The sequence below is a fragment of the Eschrichtius robustus genome, chromosome 20 (genome assembly GCF_028021215.1).
Source record: "Eschrichtius robustus isolate mEscRob2 chromosome 20, mEscRob2.pri, whole genome shotgun sequence".
Classification (NCBI taxonomy): Eukaryota; Metazoa; Chordata; class Mammalia; order Artiodactyla; family Eschrichtiidae; genus Eschrichtius; species Eschrichtius robustus.
In genome coordinates, this window is record NC_090843.1 from 13243408 (window position 1) to 13263159 (window position 19752).

At 50.1% G+C, this 19752-nt stretch overlaps 1 protein-coding gene across 2 annotated transcripts in view; it reads left to right on the forward strand.

Moving 5' to 3' along the window:
* TBCD (tubulin folding cofactor D) overlaps nucleotides 1-19752 on the forward strand; it is a 183604-nt gene that overhangs the window by 135040 nt on the left and 28812 nt on the right. For both annotated transcript variants that reach the window (XM_068531369.1, XM_068531370.1), the window contains exons 20-23: nucleotides 432-549; nucleotides 1858-1918; nucleotides 3260-3282; nucleotides 8490-8521. In XM_068531369.1, the coding sequence (XP_068387470.1) occupies nucleotides 432-549; nucleotides 1858-1918; nucleotides 3260-3282; nucleotides 8490-8521 (234 nt within the window). The remainder of the gene's footprint in view (nucleotides 1-431; nucleotides 550-1857; nucleotides 1919-3259; nucleotides 3283-8489; nucleotides 8522-19752) is intronic.

Genomic DNA, 19752 nt, shown 5'->3' on the forward strand with positions numbered 1-19752 from the left:
CTTCCTCTGCTCTGAGCAGGAGAGGGTGAGCTCCAGGCTGAGGCACCGTGTGTTGGCTGTAGGGTCCTGCAGCCCGGCCTCTGTCCTCCCTGCCCCCCAGGCAGAGCCCTGGCAGCCCCTGAACAGCAGGAAAGACCTGGAAAACAGTCTGTTTCCCTTCTTCCCTGCTGTCTGTTCTCACCCTGGGTCACCACCCTGTGTCCGGAGCCCTGAAGAGCATGTGCTGTTTGGGGGCAAGTGTCATCCTCGTTCACATTCCTGCTCGCTGCCCTTGTGTCTGCTGACGAAGTTTGGCATGTCAGAGACTTTAGTTTAGCCTTGGTTGTGAGGTAATGATCCTGACAGAGATAACTGAGTGGGTTTGTTTCTCCCCTGGATCCTGAATCCTCGCGTCTGTCACCCTGTGTGCATCTCCCGTGTGTCCTTTGCAGTTTTCCCGCGTCTGCTGTCGATGACACAGAGTCCAGACCTACACACTCGGCACGGGGCTGTGCTCGCCTGCGCAGAGGTCAGCCACAGCCTGTACACACTGGCCGTGCAGCAGGGCAGGTAGGAGCTGGGTCACAGCTGGGGCCCTGTCCAGGCGCCCCTTCCTTTGTACCGGCGGCATGGTCTCCAGGGGCCCTGTGCTCCTGATGACATCTGTCAGTGGTCCCCTGTCCTCTCTGGGGGACCCCACCTCTCTGGGCTTCTCCTGTCACCTCGCTCTTTCTGAGGTAAACAGATTGTAAAAGCAAAGACACGTTTTCAGAGCTTGTGTTGAGTAGCTCGTATATTCAGTATTCTTTGTTCATTTATCACTTTCGATAATTTAAAATACCAGAGAATATAAATTTAAAAGTGTCTACCAGGAGCCTTTTCTGCTGGCTCAGTTGGTATAAATAACAATAGACACGCAGTGTGGGGTTGCTGAGAAGGTCCGAATGTTGAGAATGTTTTGTGAAGCAGCTGCTTCGTCTTCCTACTTGACTTTCCAACTGATTTTTCCTCAAAGGCAAAAGCTCACAGCACACTGTGATGTCTGTGCTGTGGTTCTTGGACTCCAGCTTGGGGAAAACTGTATTTTAAGTCGCTTCCTGTCCTTCGAGGTGATTTCCTGGGGACACAATGATAGCAGGTCCGAATTGACCCTGCTCCTCTCCCCACAGTCCGTTTGAAGGACATCTGCGAGGGGGTGAAATGGCACCTGTGGGCTTGGCCGAGGACCTGGTGTTTATGGAATCCTCTCCTGGTGCAGCTGTGCAGGACTCACCTAATCCCCTGGCAGTGCGTGTGACAACACGTGTCCCCCCAGGGAAGGCCAGAGAGACCGGCCCCCGGGGGTTTTTTGGGGGCTGGTCGTGTGGGTTCTCTACCTGCCATGAACCCAAATCCCAGACTCCCAGAAGAAATCAGGTTTCAGCATAAGCCACGTGGTTTGTGCAAACAGTCTGGGCAGTTAGGGAATGGGGAGAGCCCTCCCGAAATCCAGGTTTCTGGGTGCCGAGCAGGCCTGTCCAGAGCGGCAGTGAGGCCGCTGGCTGCAGGGCCCTGACCGCAGCCTCAGCCGCTGTAATCTTTTCCAAAGCAAGTCACGGGGCACCTGGGAGCTGGGCTGCTCCCCGTCCCGGGGCCTCAGATGCTTCCTGAACTTGGGGTCCCCGCTGTCAAGCAGGCGCCTCATCACAGCCCTGTCTCTATTGTCTGCTAACCGCTGACTGAGAAGGTCTTCCGTCTGCCCCCTTGAGTTGGTGGATGTACCTTCAGGGATGCCCCTGCAGGTGCTTGCGGGCTGGGAGCTGGCGGGGCACCAGGCCTGCATGCGTGTCTCCCTGATGCTCTCCCAGGACCTCACACGTTGTGTTTGAACTCCCGCAGACCCGTCTCAGACTTCCTAGACGAGAAGGCCGTGCAGGGCCTGAAGCAGATCCACCAGCAGGTCAGTGTGCAGCCTCTGGGGCCGCCCTTCTTCTAGGTCTCCTGGTACCTGGTGCCTGCCTGCCCCCAAGCCCTCCCTGCTCCTGAGCCCCAAGTGAAGCCCCGAGGGTCAGTCCTGGGGCTATGGTGCAAACCCTTGGGGTGAGCTCGGGCTCTTCTGTGTGGCCAAGTGTCCTCCGCTGGACATTGCAGAGCACCCGCCTTTCATCTAGTCCTGCTGTGCAGCCTGGCCACCCTCCTCGCTCGGGGCACGTCCTCACGCAAGGGCGGGTGGGCAGTGGCACACAGAACAAGCACGAAGGCCTTGCACCCCCAATTGTGCCTCCACGGTGGGGGAACCCCGAGTCTGAAGTCACACCCAGGGTTTGTGTATGCACTTCTCTGGGGAGGAGGTGTGTGCATTTTTCTGGGTTTTTGAGATTCTCAAAGGCTTCTGTGAGTCAAAATTGGTGAAGTATGAACTGTAGGTCTTAATGTTATAGGATAACCTGGAAGTCACTCTTGAGATGTTAAACGGCTTTACTGTTTGTTGTTCTGAGTAGAGTTTTGTTTTCTTTAAGATTTGGCTCTTTATGTAATTAATTCACCATTTTGACGTCTTTCCTTCCTCATCCTGTTGGTGCCGTTAACTTTCTTTTCCATTTTGGCAAAACCGTACCATCTGTTTAGGTGCATTTCTCACCTTTAGAGTGGAGTCTGGTGCTCACCTGACACTTGTCAAGCCGGGCTGACGCCGTGTGACGCAGGAGGCGGTTCAGTGCGGGGACCGTCCCCCGTCCTCGGCTTCCTTTTTCTGTAGAGCCTGGGTAATAGTGGAACCTACTTGCTTGAGTTTCTATGAGAATTAAAGAATGCGTTCGGAGAGTTGAGTGGAGTTTCTGGCACAGCATGAACATTCAGTGAGTGGTGGCTGGGATGGTAGTTAGTGGTGATGCTGTGAATTGCTTCTCTGAGTTCCTTGCAAGGAGAAGGACCATTAGGATTAGTTTACTGCCTGAGGGGCTGTCAGGGGGGCAGGTCCGGGTATCCAGGTCCCCCTCACTGGCTGGCAACCCTCTTCCTCCCCTCTCTGACCCTTGGTTTCTCTTCCAGGTGAGGGAAGGAGGGATCTGGGCTGTTGTGAGGATTAAATGTGGTAATGCACGGTGGGTCTTAGTGAGGGAGGGGCTTGTTAGTGAGGTGCTCTTGGAGAGTGGAGTGGGCTCCGTCAGCCCCTCCTGGGAAACGCCCACCTGTGTGTTTCTTTTTGTTATCCTTTTGATGCTTGTTATATACCTGCTGTGTTATTTTTTAAATCCTAGTAATTTAAATAACTAAGTAACTTTCAATTCTTTATTTTTAGCTTTACGATCGTCAGTTATACAGGTAAGCTTTACACACCTGAAGTTTTATGTTTTGTGAAGAAAATATTGGGCCCCTAGTCATGGGTGTCTCCCGAGTGGTCCTGGCCAAGTTGTCTGTGCTTATCCTGTTTGAGGGGGTGAAGAGCCGTGAAAGGCCTGGTTGGATTCTGAGCTTCACTGATGATGTGGTGAGAAGCTTGCTCGTTTGACTGTGGAGTCTGACGGGGCTGGTGGCTGTGGACCGTCCACCTGCAGCAGCGGCACTGCCTGGATCTGCCTTCTGCCCTTTGCAGTGGGTCCCCTCCGCCCTGGTGGCTAGGGTCTGCCCTCTGAATGTCATGCGGATAGAACCATTCTGTGGAGCCTTGGGGTCTGGTCTTTGTCACCGAGCGTGCTGTTTCTGAGATTCACCGTGTGGTTGGTGTACAGTGGTGTGTTCTTTTGTAGTGCTGTGTGGTGGTCGGTGGTGTGTGTGCTTGGTGTGGTTATCTGCTCGCCAGGTGATGGGCATCTGGTTGTTCCAGCTTTGGCTTCTTCGGGATAAAGGTTTTGTGAGCATTGGCGTACGAGTCTTGGTGTGGATGTGTTGCTGGGTCATGCGGTGCAGTGTGTCTAAGGTGTCCTCATCAGCGCTGGGCCTGGGCAGCCTTAAGCTGGGGCTGATCCTTGGGTGTGGGGTAGCTCACCACCACTTTAGTTTGCATACCTGGCGCCTGGTGACCTTGACACCTCCTGTGTGGACTGGCTGTCCTCCCTCTTCTGTGAAGTGACTGTTCACATCTTTTGCTCATAAAAAAAAAATCTCATGCTCTGTCGTCTTCTTACCAAGCTGTCAGCACTCTCGTCATGTTCTGGACATGAGCTCTTTGTAGACAGGTGATTTGCCAGAATTTTCTCCCAGTCTGTGGCTTGCATCTCGTTTTTCTTGTGTTTTAATGTAAAACAGTGCAGGGCAGTGGACGTCAGCCTGTTCTTGTTTGAGCTGTTCTCATTTTGGCCGCTCTCCCTGCCTCCAGCTTTCCTGGCAGCCCAGGGCCTGCTGTGACCTCCCCGTCCAGGGTGGCTGGGGCCACACGGGGGCTTCTCTCAGAGGTCGCTTAGGTGACCTCACAGTTAGCTGGCGTCACCCTCTGCTGATTTGGAGGCCAGTGAGGCCAGTGTAGGAAGATAATGCACGTGGCCTCTGGTGCAACAGAGGCCCTCTGGGTGGGACGGGCCTGGGTGCCTCAACAGTGTTTGTTCGTGAAGTGTGACTCCCACACAGGTCTTGGCCAGAGGCCCTGGCAGTGACCACAGAAGGGGGGGTCACATGGCCCTGCAGGACCAGGCCAGAAGGCTCTTGCTGGGGCTTGAATGTGAGGTGTCCAGTCCTTCTGACCTTGTAGATCCAGCTTAGCCCCATTATTTCCTTGGACTATTTTCTTATTGAGAGTTTGGGGGTCACCAAGACCACCTTCAGGCTCAGTGACTTGCTGGTAGAAGGACTCAGAACTCAGCAGAGCCATTATGCTTGTGGTTATGGCTTATTGCAGCAAAAGGATACAGATTAAAATCAGCAACATAAAAGGCCCACAGGACAGAGTCCAGGATAGACCAGGCACCAGCTTCCTGGGTCCCTTCCCTGTGGAGTCACGCTGAATCCTCCCTGTGGCCACTCGTGACACATGCACAGCTATTGCCACCCAGGGAGGGTTTCCACCACCCCCACCTCCCCCCGCCTCCGGGCCTTGGCGTACAGGGTTTCCATTGGGTTGAGCTGATTCCCTGTGACCTGAGGCCCCACCATAGATGGCACCAGTGTAGACCTTTCAACAGGACCCCCGGCCCAGGTAAACAGAGGATCCTGTCAGGCAGAACCTTCTAGGGACTGGGAGGTGACCTCCCACATCTGGGACAAAGCGCCAGACCCATCCTTCCTTGGCCCTCACCTCCAGGAAGCGGCCTTGGCTGTGGAAATAAATCCTCTGTCCTTGAAGGGACCCCTTAGGTCTGCCTAGTGCTAGAGCCATGTGTCCCATGTGCCCTGCATATCCCCCCGCACCGGCAAAAGGATCGGAGCATCCCGTAGGTTCTGACAAGCTGACGGGGCTGCCCCGTGACACCCTGGGGTGGTCAGTGCTGGCTGGCTGTGCGGGATTATGCTGGGAGGACCTCTGCGTGCACTGGGAGCTCTGAGCACTCGCCGTGTCCAGCAGGTTGGAAGGAAAATTCCCTGTTGGGGAGGGGCAGGGGGATGAGGACTCCTGGCCAGGCCGCCTGGTGCTCCTATCTCACTGGGAATGCCTGAACTCTCAAACCCATCAAGTGCTTCCCGTCAGCAGGCCTGGAGTGCTCTGGGGAGCCCTCGGTGAATATCCTGTGACACTTGAGTTCATGGCAGCCTCATTGCTTGTGATGGCCACCTCCCAGTCCCTGCATGTCACCTGGCAGTGTCAGGCCCTCCTGCAGGAGTGGTGACAGGCCTTCATTTGCAGAACAGAAGCGTGAAAGTCTTAATCTTAAAGAAATGTGAACTGTGGGTAAATGGAAATGGCAGCTCACGTAGTCGAGGGAGATGGATCTTGATCTTGGAGGGATATGTGAGATGCATGTGGGATTTGCACCAGCCCCATGCTCTGGTCCCCTGGAGGGTGTGCTCCTGCCCCTCTGTGACTGAAGCAGTCAGCCCTCGGGAGGCCGCCCGGTGTCCTGGGAGCCGTGGCCGTGTGGCCCCAGGGGTGCCCGGTCCCCTTGGTCTCGTTGGGGCCTCCCGTTGCTTTCTCAGCGATCTGAATGACCTTGGGAACTGTGTTCTCTTTGGCAGACTGTGCTCAGAAGTCTTCCTGGGAGAGGGCATAGCAAGGACTGATTTTCTCTAACCCCCAACAGTTTATCTTGAGGGATTATGGGTCTAAATAAAATTAGTGCAGTGAATACCTGTTCACCTTTCCCCCATTATTAATAACATTTTGACTGTTTGTTTTATCTCAGCTAGTGTGTGTGTCTCTCTCTCTTTATATGTGTATCGTTTCTCCTTATGGAAAGTAAGTTGCGGGCATGTTGCTTCCTCTTTAAAACCTGAGAAAGCATCAGGGAAGAGCAGAGACTTTGTCCTGTGTAACCATGTACAACCAGCGTCCCCACCACACCCAGGAGAGTCGGTGTGACCTCAGTGACCTGTGAGCGCAGGTTCCTTCAGGTCATCTTCAAATGCTCTCCGTAGTCTTTCCCCTTTGAGCTGGGACCTGCTCAAATTCATGTACTGTGTTTGGTGTTATTCAGTCCCCTCCGTTTTTGTTTTTCATGATACAGTCTCTTTTTAAGAGTTCAGGCCTGTTGTGTTGTGTACCATTCCACATTGTGGGTTTGCTGGGTTGTTCCCTGATGGTTGGACCTGGCTTACCCATGGCATGGCTGGCGTGGCTGGTATGGCTGGTGTGGACACTGGTGTTGCCTGTGAAGGGGCTGTGCCAGTGCACTTGTCCCCTAGTAGAGACGCTGAGTTGATCCCTGGGTTCAGGGATGACCTCCAGAAGGTCAGACGTGCCCGTGAGCGAGGTGTGTCCCCTTGCAGCTAGCGACTGACCTGAGGGGGTGGCTTCGAGATGTGTGGATCCCCGGTGTCCAGTGCCTGCCTGCCTGGCCTGAATCAGTCGTCGCTCTGCGGCCTGCCAGAGGGTGCCTGGCTGATTCCCTCATTCGTTTTCCAATTTGTCTGGCGAGAGCAATGTTCCTCCCACTCCCACCCTGGTCTCTCTCTTTGTAATGTATCACTATAGACTCATGGGTCCTCCCCGCCCCCCAGTATGTTGTAATCCAGTAACATCATTGTTATTCTTTCTGTTGCTCAAGCTGTTGCTATTTGACCCACAGGAGCCTGTTTAAATGAACTCCTCTGTCATTTTCACATGATTCACTTAGTCTTTGAGCAATATCTTTTTAAACCTCTTTATTTCTATTATTTTGCTTTCTGTTCCTGTCTTCATTGATTGCATTCAGTGCAGTTTTTATTTTCAGATCTGTGTTTTTTGTTTCTTGAGGTTCCATTCGTGTCTTCCTTATGCCTCAGTCTCTCTCCTCCCCTCCTTGGACATGTGCAGAAACTAAGAGCTATTCTGACCCCGCAAGTTCATTCCATCGTCTTGGGTGCTTCTGGGTCTGGTTGTGTGGATTGGTTTTCTTGGAGCTGTGGGCCGTGTTTTCCTGGTAATTCTGTTGGGTGCCAGGCTTTGTGGTATTTTTGTCGCTGGGCACCGGCTGCTGCTTTCTGGTGGTGTTTGGTTGGTGGGATCGGTTGAATCCTTTCAAGCCCTGTTCTGAAGGCCTGATGGGGCCAGAACAATATGACCGGCTGCCGAGGTGGCCCTTCTGAGGATTCTGCTGATGCCTCGTGCATGACCAGGCCTGTGCTCTGGCTGATGGGGGCTTCTTCCCGCCCGTATGGGTTCCTGCAAGTGCCCTGCCTTCTCTTCAGGAGCATTTCTCTCCTCTCAGGCTCAGGTAGTTTCTTTTCTCGCATGTGCAGCTCAAGGTCAGCGCCGTCCGTGCTGCTCCCCAGCCCCTCAGATTTCGGCCGCCTCGGCCTCCCCACCTTCCATCTCAACCTCTTGACTCCGCAGGACAGGCAGCTCTGCTGGGCTTCACTACTGTGCCTTGGGCTCTGGGACTTGGCTGCTCCCTCCCTCCTCTCAAGACCTCTGTTTTTCGGCATCTGAACCTTTGTTTATTTCATCCAGTTTTCTGTTTATTTAAGGCAGGGGGGCAAACTCGAATCCTGTTCCTCTACCTGGGCCAGGAGGCAGTCTCATAAATTTCCTACCGTCTCTCTGGAGTGTTTCTTGGATTCACGTCCACCACTTTCCCGTTGTCAGCGTCCGAGGTCAGTCAGGGTCCAGACGGCCAGCGTTTCCTCTCCCCAGTCGTGCTGGATGATGGTATCTTTCTAGTGCCTTAAGTTCCTTTAGTTTTTACAAAGTAAGAGTTGAACAGTATTTGGGATTTGTTATGTGTGATTGTGTGATGTGATTAGTACCAGTGATTAGAGTCTCCAGTAAAAACTGAAAATCATCTAGAAGGTGGTCACAGCACATATTTTCATAAAAAGTAGTTCATCCTTCCAACAACAAATGCAACTATTTAACATCATAATACTTTTTGGAGCCTGAAGTTACATTTGTTTCTTGGTGAGGGTATTTTATGTTGTTTTGTGTAACAAGAGGTTTAACCTTGAATGTTTTCATTAATTTTCAGGGGTCTGGGAGGAGAACTCATGAGACAAGCAGGTAGGTCTGAGCCACGGAGGCTGCAGATTTTGGGTTGTGGTCCTTTTTTCCCACCATTGAGGGAAGACAAAAAGTCCTAAGGGCATTTACTTCATTGCTTTCAACACTGTGAAGTTCCCTGATGGGTCCCTTTTGCAGTGACAAGTGGCGGGGTGGTTTTCTGGTCAGAATTAGCATGGCGGTGTACCTGGCCTGCACACGGTAACTCCGGGGCTGCCTGCCCAGCCCACTGCTTCTCCTGTGTGTGTTCACTCGAGGCTCTAATTTTCAGCTTCTGTGGGTTTTGATATATTTTAGTAGCCACGGGGCTGCTGGCGGCTGGGGTGGGATGGGTGAGAAGGGGATGATAAAGTTAGGGATGTCGAATGTTGCCATCTTTCCCTCTTCAATACAATATTTAAATGTAACTGTAGAGCAAAGAACAGTTTTTAAGATTATATTTAAATGTTTGCAGGGAACTCAAGAGATGCCAACATGTAAATATCTAGATTTCTTGAAGCCTTTTCAGCTAAACCTACTAGAAAACCCAGGACTCTGTGCTGAATCAGGCGCCGGGTCAGTCCTGGCCCCATGCTGGGCTGGGGTCCGGGAGAGCCCCTCACCCAGGGAGGGGGAGGGCGGGCGGGGTCAGTTGGTGTCGATGTGACAGACGTGCCTTCAGCATTCTGGGGTTGCAGGGGGCGACCGCAGAATACGTCTGCTTGGCCAGGGATGCGGGCTGCTCGGCACCCCAGAGGGCGGGCGGGGCAGTATCTGCAGCCCTCCCTGCGCCTCGCTGTCCCCCTCCCGCCAGGCTGAAGTCACGTGTTGGGACCAGCCTGAGCTCTTGGGTGATCGGTGTGGTCCCCTGGCCTTATCTTCTGGACCCTTTGGTGCATGTGGTTGTTTGTTTCCGTCCTGGGACTCTTGTCCCCTTCTGGAGCATTCCACCCTGCCAGTTCCCACTGTTCCTTTTGGATCTTCTTGCCGTGCGCCCCTGCCTGTCCCCCCTGCCCCTCCAAGAGTTCATGTCTGCTAGTAGCCACTTGTCCCTGGGAAGGGGGTTACAGGGTCCCTTACTGCTCTCAGCTGTCCCAAATCCTCTTCCTCACAAAGAACTGCTGGCTTTCTTCTTCTGCCTCAGTCCTTGCTTGACTGGGATTCTCAGTTTTGTTAGGAGGAGAGGTAGTGTGCAGATCCTTGGAGGGGCTGCAGAGACAGCCTTGCTGAGCTTCCGGACACCCCCTGTACTCAGACCTCAGCTGGTCTGCAGGCCAGGAAGGTGATGCCTGGCCAGGCTCTGCTGCAACCCAGCTGCAAGGCCCTCCCCACGGCCCCCCACCACCCGGAGCTCCTGCTCTGATCTTCGTGCCCAGCCTGTGCATATTCAGGGCCCAGTGGCCACGGTGACTTCATGCAGGTCTGGCACGTCACACCTCCGTCCAAGGAGGAGCGGTGTGGCGAGTGGAGTCCCGGGGGAAGGGATGGCCCTGGCCGGTGGGAGGGTGTTGGGGTTCAGAGTGGCCACCAAGCTGGAGAGTGCTGGGCCTCTGGGTGGCCAGGTAGTTCCTTTGGCAGGGGGCAGGGCGTGTGTGGGGTGAGGCCTGGGTAGGACCGAGCACGGGCGCCAAGGGTGCAGTGAGGGCGTGTGGGCAGGGTCTCCCCCAGCCACAGCTGTCACAGAGCTCCTGACTGTACCGTGGCCTGGCAGCACACTGTCTGCCCAGGACTGCTCCACATGTCTGAGTCAGACCACCTAGGAGACGCTTTCCCACCTGAATGTGGGAAGAAGTCCTGGGCTCCTAGGAGCAGCGTGAGAAGCAGTGTCATTAACAGGCCAGTCCACCGTGCACAGGCTCCTTGTCTCTGCCACTGGGGACCGACTGGCATTTGCCACCTGACGGCAGACAGGAGTGGTGCTGCTGGGTCCAGAGCACAAGAGGCCCGACCGGGGCCACGTGTGTGGGTCTGTGTGGAGGCGCACACACCTTCGAGGGGCAAGCCAGGGATGCAGGGTGACCCCAGCGGCGCAGACGACGGGGCCCCTCAGCGAGAAGGGGAAACGAAGCCGGAACAACTTCACGGGAAGCCAGACATCTCAGGAGAGCAGGGTTGACTGAGTCAAGGAGCTTGAGGACTCACTGTGCACTGCCCAGGTTGTGAGCAGAGATACCTGGGGCTGCCCTCCTGGACCCACAGATGTCAGAGCCAAGGCCACCTCGGGTGCGGAGGGAGGAACTGGGACGGGAGGCAGTGGGAGGGGAGCTGAACAGAGGTCCCTTCTAAAAGCCGTCCAGATGCTCGATTCTGGATGAGGCCTGCAAGGCCTCGTGTCCCGGTTCATTACTGTCGAGTAAGGCAGAGGCTTCCCTAAGGCGTCTTCAAGGGATGTAGTTTGCTTTTGGTGATTCTCTTTATGAATGTGAGGAGGGAAGCACAGACATGTTGTAGACAGTCCACAAAACAGCACTAGGAAAACCTGATTTCAGTTCCCGAGATGATTCCTAGTGGAACTGGCTGGTCTCAAGGATCTGAGGGGCCTCACCTTGTTTACGGATGGACTGCTGGTGACTCTGTGCAGGAACCCCCGTGTGAGCCCCCGACCACATGCACGCCTTGCTGAGGTCTGGGGCGCGAGTGGACGGGAAGGCCCGAGCCTGGTGACCGGGCCAGCTGACCTCCTGGTGTTCTGGCCACTACACCCACCCGACCCGGAGGGATCCGCCTGAGGCCCGCGTCTCTCGCCTCCTGCCTGCCCTCGGGGACTTCTCTGCTGGGAGGTTCGTTTCCTCCGCGTCAGCTCAGTGTTCTCATGGGTTTGACGGGTGTCGCTGGAGCATGGACTCTGGAAGCATGAGCTGGCTTCTGCCGGCTGACACTCAGACTCTGAGTCGCTCCCCTGTGTGTCATCGACAGCTCGTGATCTGCAAACCGTTTCTGGGTTTAGGGGCTTGGCCTGGCCTGGGGTGGGGTGCAGGGCGTCTGTTTTTGTGTTGAAGCAGTGACTTTGCACAGAAACCATCGCTCACAATGAAGAGGAAATAAAACCACCCGTCATCCCAGCAGCTGGGGACAGCCAGTGTTTCAGGGATTCCTTCAAGGTGGTTGTTCCTTCCTTATCGGTTCACGTCTCAGGAAGTTGGGGTCATGTTGCATGTAGCCTCCCACGCCAGCTGGGTGAGCTGCTCATGGCTGCAGAGTGACTGCTGCAGCTGCGTCGCCCCGCCACCCATCACAAACACCGTCAGAGCTCGGGAGAACTCCCTTCTTAGGACAGGGAGCGAGTGCCGGAAAGGATGTGCACTCCTAAGTGTTCCTGGGCCGCTGCCGCGTGCTTCCTAGAGTGTGCCGCCAGGCCGGCAGACACGTGGAAGGGGAGGAGCAGGGACTGGCCACCTCTCGTTACTTCTTGGGGACGGCACTGGGAAGGTTTGAGGCTGAGTGGCCACTCCCCCCACATCCTCAGCTGTGTCTTATTGGCTGTTGAACCCGTCTGTTGAATTCTTAATTCTTGTGTGTCTATCTTTCATAATTTCTGTTTATCTTTCATAGTTTCTGTATCCGTGTCATGGCTTTCAGTCATTTCTTTCACCTCTTTGAACACGATAAGCACAGTTTATAATCTGTCTCTAAAAAATACCATCATCTAGTCCTTCTGTGGTTCTGTTTGTAAAGGCCTGGATGTTGGGTATGAAAAATTACAGCAGTACTTTGAGGCCTAGAAACGTCTCCTCTCCCAGAGAACCTTTACCTTTGCTTCTGGCCAGACGTGGGGGATTCAGTGCTGGGCTTCAGCGAGCTGACCCAAACTTTACACTCACTTCTAGGGTGTGGTTCTTTGGATTCAAACCCCCCTAGAAGCCCTGGACTCCCAGATTTGTACCACCACCACCCCTTTGAGGCTCCTAGACGCCGTGGTCGTCTTCCTGGATTTTAGTGCCTCCTCCGGGGCCCCCGATACAGGTCAAGGAGAAGCTGCTCTCCTCGCTAGGCCTTCCCTCCCTTGCTGGCTCAGCAGTGACTCCGAGCACTTACTGTTTGATTTTAATTTTGTCCAGTGTTTTAAAAACGTCTTAGCTGTGGGGTGGTCTGTATTACCTAGTGTGTTAGTTTTTTTAACCTTTTATTTTGAAATGATTGTCGACTCACAGGAAGTTATAAAGTCGGTACATAGAGCTCTTTGCTGCTTTCACCAGCGCCGCCCCCCCCACCCCCCGCCCGGTGACAGCATCTTAGGGTGTCATGTCAAAGCCGTGAAGTCAACGTTGGCGTCCTCCCCGCTAAACAGACAAAAGACCCCACTCGGCTTTCAGCAGTTTTCACATGCGTCCGGGTTTCTGCAGCTGCGCTCACAGGAGTCCAGCCAGCACCAGTGGGGGTGCAGGACTGCCCCCTGCGTGGCCTCCCGCTGCCCCTGCTTCGTGCCCTCCCTGTCTCCCGGGCAGCCACTGATCTCTGCTTGCCCCTGTACTTGGCCATTTTGAGCACGTTGTGTAGATGGAGTCTCATGGTGTCCCCTTTTGGAGGCTGACTTCGTCCATAAGCATAATGGCCCTGAGACCCATGCAGACAGTTCATGTGCTCATAGGTTGTCTTTCTTGTCTCCTTGTGTCTGGTTGCATCAGAGTTTGTTTTAACCCTTTGCCCATGAAAGGACATTTGGGCTGATTCCAGCATTTGCTACTGTGAATTAGGCTGCCAAGAACATTTGCATACAGGTTTTTGTGTGAACATAACTTTTCATTTCTTGGGGATAAATGCCCAAGAGTTTCACTGCTGAGTCATATGGTTAAGTATATGTTTCCTTTTGTGAGAGACTGCCAGACTCTTTCCAGAGTGTCTGCACCATTTTACGTTCCCACCAGCGATGTGTGGGAGAGTTCCAGTTTCTCCACATGTCACCAGCACTCGGTGTTGTCACTGTTTTTAACCTTGGCGGTCCTAGTAGGCTTGCGGTGATATTTCATTGTGGGTTTAATTTCATTTTCTTAACGGGTGGTGATGTTGAACATCTTCCCATGTGCTGTTTTTTTTCTTATTTTTTAACTTGATAAAATACATTTAAAGTTCATATGCAGGGAGAATATCCAAGAAAATTATTTTTAATAATAATGAGGCTTGGATTCTCCAGTCCTTAAGATGTCCTGTGAACTGCTCTGTTCAAAGCAGAATGGCATTTCTTAGGAGCAGGCGAATAGATTGGCAAAATAGAAGAGAGAATCGGAAGTAAAAACATATGTGGGATTTGACGTGTGACAAAGAAGACGTGTTTCCAACCTCGGTGAAGAGGGCAGTTTATTGAGTGGATGATGATGTCACAAGGGGCCGTGTGGAAGGAAACAAAACTGTGTCCCTACTGCACACGTATACAAAACTAAACTTCTAATGAACAGAAACTTAACTGATTAGCTAAAAACTTCAGTATAAAAAAATATAATTTAAAAAACTTCAAAGAAATTTTAGGAGACATTAGAGGATCACGTTGGTCCCTAAAAAAACTTCCTAATGTGGAAGTTTTCAAATTACACAAAGCAAAGAGAAATAGAGTAATGGGTCCCATGTATCGGGCCCCCAGCTTCTGTGAGCATCAGTATTTGCTCCTCTTGTTTTATCTGTTCCCTCAGCATATTCCTACCAGTCCCCACCCCAGAATTATAAAGCAGATGCAGGCACTGTGTTGTAGTAACACTGTACTGGTTAGTTCTAACTGGTAAACACTTTCTTTTGTTTTTTAAATTTGTTTCGTTTTGGTTTTGGCTCTTGGCACATAACCACCTAACAGAATTAACAGTAGTTCTGTAGCTAGTAAAGAACAACAGAAAATAGTTTGTTTAAATGAATATTAAAAGCTTTCGTATGGCGGAATAGACCATGTATAAAATTAGTAGACAAAACATAGATTTAGAGGTAATACTTGTACAGCAGTTGAAAGGTGAAGTTGTTATTTATAGGCTGCAAAGACTTTTAAAATTGCCAATAGAAGATAAGCAGTCCATCTGAGAATTGGGCCATGCAGGTAAGTGGACACTTCACCTGAGCGTAGACCCAGGTGGGCTCTGAGTTGGTGACGGGTACCCAGCCTCGTCTGGTCGCTGGGGAGATGCTGATTAGCTCCACGAGGAGGAAGCGTCTCCTCGATCACATTGGCTACGTCAGAGCTTGGTGGCCCTGCTGCCGATGGGGTTCTCGCTCTGGAGTGTGCCTTGTTACAGTCTTGTCTTTTCAGGCTGCTGTGGGCGGTGTCTCTTATGATTAGAAATGTGCAATCTTCTGCCCTGCAGGGCCACTCCTGGGACTCTGCAGCAAAAAACGTGTAAGGGTGATGGGCAACCTGATGGGCAGACAGGCAGTCCGTGTGCCGACAGGGATGTGTGTTACCACCTTGTTTGAAGTGACGAAAACTGGAAGGAGAGCTTAGCCTGTCAGGAAATACTGAATAAATTGTTTCACAGCCAGAGTGTGGGATGTTACCTGTCTACTAAAGAGCGTGGGCTCTCCAGCGGTTGGTTATGTTGTTAGAGAAGAAGAGCAGTTTGGCGGCAGGAGCCGTGTGCGAGGGTCTGTGTCCGTCCTGATTCTGCTGCAACATCCCGCCTCTGGCCCCCGGGCCTCCTTGTGCTCGGCAGGGCCACGTTTGTGGTCACAGATAGTGTGAGTCAGGAGCTGTGAGGAGGAGGGATGGTGTCACTTTGTCGGGAGCCTTCCATGCTCACGCAGACTCTGCAGAGCTGGCTTCCTTACTAGCCTAGCAGCATTTCAGATGACGGCCACCACCTGTCACTGGGGTCCCTGGGTGACAGTGACGGGCACCCCTGTTGATGCGTGACAGATGTACAGCGTGAACAGGGGGAGCCTTTGTTGCCATGGACGCTGAGCTTGAGGCTTTGTTGCTGCGGTGTCACTCAGCCCAGCCTGGCCGTGTGGGGTGTCGGTGGTCTGTGACCCTCTGAGCATGGAGGGAGGTGCAGGAGCCATGTTCCAGCTCAGCTTAGTCTCAGGGTCAAGGTGGGAGCTCAGTGACAAAGAAGGAGTGGGGGCACAGAGCCGACAGGGAGGTGTGCCTGTGCCCTCTCAGCCTGTGAGGGTCCATGGGGGGGATCCCCAAAATGCATGGCCCCCACAATGTCAATGGTAGTTTTCTATTTTATTTTTCTGTAGTGTTAGATGTTTTTCAGCAAATGCAAATTACTTACTCAGTAGGAAGAAACCACTATGCTGTTTCTGTTTTAGTGACAAAGGTGGGAGTGCAGAGGCCGCCCTCTTGATTACTGTAGCTTTGTAGTAGAGTCTGAAGTCAGGGAGTCTGATTCCTCCAGCTCCATTTTTTTGCCTCAAGACTGCTTTGGCTATTCGGGGTCTTTTGTGTCTCCATACAAATTTTAAGATGATTTGTTCTAGCTCCGTAAAAAATGCCATTGGTAATTTGATAGGGATTGCATTGAATCTGTAGATTGCTTTGGGTAGTATACTCATTTTCACAATGTTGATTCTTCCAATCCAAGAACATGGTATATCTCTCCATCTGTTGGTATCATCTTTAATTTCTTTCATCAGTGTCTTATAGTTTTCTGCATACAGGTCTTTTGTCTCCCTAGGTAGGTTTATTCCTAAGTATTTTATTCTTTTTGTTGCAATGGTAAATGGGAGTGTTTCCATAATTTCTCTTTCAGATTTTTCATCATTAGTGTATAGGAATGCAAGAGATTTCTGTGCATTAATTTTGTATCCTGCAACTTTACCATATTCATTAATTAGCTCTAGCAGTTTTCTGGTGGCAGTTTTAGGATTCTCTATGTATAGTATCATGTCATCTGCAAACAGTGACAGTTTTACTTCTTCTTTTCCAATTTGTATTCCTTTTATTTCTTTTTCTTCTCTGATTGCCGTGGCTAGGACTTCCAGAACTATGTTGAATAATAGTGGTGAGAGTGGACATCCTTGTCTCGTTCCTGATCTTAGAGGAAATGCTTTCAGTTTTTCACCATTGAGAATGATGTTTGCTGTGGGTTTGTCATATATGGCCTTTCTTATGTTGAGGTAGGTTCCCTCTATGCCCACTTTCTGGAGAGTTTTTATCAGAAATGGGTGTTGAATTTTGTCAAAAGCTTTTTCTGCATCTATTGAGATGATCATATGGTTTTTATTCTTCAATTTGTTAATATGGTGTATCACATTGATTGATTTGCGTATATTGAAGAATCCTTGCATCCCTGGGATAAATCCCACTTGATCGTGGTGTATGATCCTTTTAATGTGTTGTTGGATTCTGTTTGCTAGTATTTTGTTGAGGATTTTTGCATCTATATTCATCAGTGATATTGGCCTGTAATTTTCTTTTTTTGTAGTGTCTTTGTCTGGTTTTGGTATCAGGGTGATGGTGGCCTCATAGAATGAGTTTGGGAGTGTTCCTTCCTCTGCAATTTTTTGGAAGAGTTTGAGAAGGATGGGTGTTAGCTCTTCTCTAAATGTTTGATAGAATTCACCTGTGAAGCCCTCTGGTGCTGGGCTTCTGTTTGTTGGAAGATTTTTAATCACAGTTTCAATTTCATTACTTGTGATTGGTCTGTTCATATTTTCTGTTTCTTCCTGATTCAGTCTTGGAAGGTTATACCTTTCTAAGAATTTGTCCATTTCTTCCAGGTTGTCCATTTTATTGGCATAAAGTTGCTTGTAGTAGTCTCTTAGGATGCTTTGTATTTCTGCGGTGTCTGTTGTAACTTCTCCTTTTTCATTTCTGATTTTATTGATTTGAGTCCTCTCCCTCTTTTTCTTGATGAGTCTGGCTAATGGCTTATCAATTTTGTTTATCTTCTCAAAGAACCAACTTTTAGTTTTATTGATCTTTGCTGTTGTTTTCTTTGTTTCTATTTCATTTATTTCTGCTCTGATCTTTATGATTTCTTTCCTTCTGCTAACTTTGGGTTTTGTTTGTTCTTCTTTCTCTAGTTTCTTTAGGTGTAAGGTTAGATTGTTTACTTGAGATTTTTCTTGTTTCTTTAGGTAGGCTTGTATAGCTATAAACTTCCCTCTTAGAGCCGCTTTTGCTGCATCCCATAGGTTTTGGGTCGTCGTGTTTTCATTGTCATTTGTCTCTAGGTATTTTTTGATTTCCTCTTTGATTTCTTCAGTGATCTCTTGGTTATTTAGTAACGTATTGTTTAGCCTCCATGTGTTTGTGTTTTTTACGTTTTTTTCCCTGTAATTCATTTCTAATCTCATAGCGTTGTGGTCAGAAAAGATGCTTGATATGATTTCAATTTTCTTAAATTTACTGAGGCTTGATTTGTGACCCAAGATGTGATCTATCCTGGAGAATGTTCCGTGCGCACTTGAGAAGAACGTGTAATCTGCTGTTCTTGGATGGAATGTCCTATATATATCAATTAAATCTATCTGGTCTATTGTGTCATTTAAAGCTTCTGTTTCCTTATTTATTTTCATTTTGGATGATCTGTCCATTGGTGTAAGTGAAGTGTTAAAGTCCCCCACTATTATTGTGTTACTGTCGATTTCCTCTTTTATAGCTGTTAGCAGTTGCCGTATGTATTGAGGTGCTCCTATGTTGGGTGCATATATGTTTATAATTGTTATATCTTCTTCTTGGATTGATCCCTGGATCATTATGTAGTGTCCTTCCTTGTCTCTTGTAACATTCTTTATTTTAAAGTCTATTTTATCTGATATGAGTATAGCTACTCCAGCTTTCTTTTGATTTCCATTTGCATGGAATATCTTTTTCCATCCCCTCACTTTCAGTCTGTATGTGTCCCTAGGTCTAAAGTGGGTCTCTTGTAGACAGCATATATATGGGTCTTGTTTTTGTATCCATTCAGCCAGTCTATGTCTTTTGGTTGGGGCATTTAATCCATTCACGTTTAAGGTAATTATCGATATGTATGTTCCTATGACCATTTTCTTAATTGTTTTGGGTTTGTTTTTGTAGGTCCTTTTCTTCTCTTGTGTTTCCCACTTAGAGAAGTTCCTTTAGCATTTGTTGTAGAGCTGGTTTGGTGGTGCTGAATTCTCTTAGCTTTTGCTTGTCTGTAAAGCTTTTGATTTCTCTGTAGAATCTGAATGAGATCCTTGCCGGGTAGAGTAATCTTGGTTGTAGGTTCTTCCCTTTCATCACTTTAAGTATATCATGCCACTCCCTTCTGGCTTGCAGAGTTTCTGCTGAGAAATCAGCTGTTAACCTTATGGGAGTTCCCTTGTATGTTATTTGTCGTTTTTCCCTTGCTGCTTTCAATAATTTTTCTTTGTCTTTAATTTTTGCCACTTTGATTACTATGTGTCTCGGCGTGTTTCTCCTTGGGTTTATTCTGTATGGGACTCTCTGCGCTTCCTGGACTTGGGTGGCTATTTCCTTTCCCATGTTAGGGAAGTTTTCGACTATAATCTCTTCAAATATTTTCTCTGGTCCTTTCTCTCTCTCTTCTCCTTCTGGGACCCCTATAATGCGAATGTTGTTGCGTTTAATGTTGTCCCAGAGGTCTCTTAGGCTGTCTTCATTTCTTTTCATTCTTTTTTCTTTAGTCTGTTCCGCAGCAGTGAATTCCACCATTCTGTCTTCCCGGTCACTTATCCGTTCTTCTGCCTCAGTTATTCTGCTATTGATTCCTTCTAGTGTAGTTTTCATTTCAGTTATTGTATTGGTCATCTCTGTTTGTTTGTTCTTTAATTCTTCTAGGTCTTTGTTAATCATTTCTTTCATCTTCTCAATCTTTGCCTCCATTCTTATTCCGAGGTCCTGGATCATCTTCACTATCATTATTCTGAATTCTTTTTCTGGAAGGTTGCCTATCTCCACTTCATTTAGTTGTTTTTCTGGGGTTTTTTCTTGTTCCTTCATCTGGTACATAGCCCTCTGCCTTTTCATCTTGTCTATCTTTCTGTAACTGTGGTTTTTGGTCCACAGGCTGCAGGATTGTAGTTTTTCTTGCTTCTGTTGTCTGCCCTCTGGTGGTTGAGGCTATCTAAGAGGCTTGATGGGAGGCCGAGGCCGCCCTCTTATTGTGTCGTGAGTGGGCAGCATGAGGAGTTGTGCGGTCACGATGGGCCGGGGCACATGGCCTGTTGGCAGGTGTCGGCGGGTGCCGGGCGATGCGTTGGGCAGGTCAAGTCACTGCAGTGGTCCCCATGGTGGAGCCCCCTTGGTGGCGGGACCATCACGGTGTGGCCGCCAGACGGAAGCTCAGGCATCCTTGCAGTCGTGGCCAGTCAGTAGCTATACTGGCCATGTTCCCACCCACGGA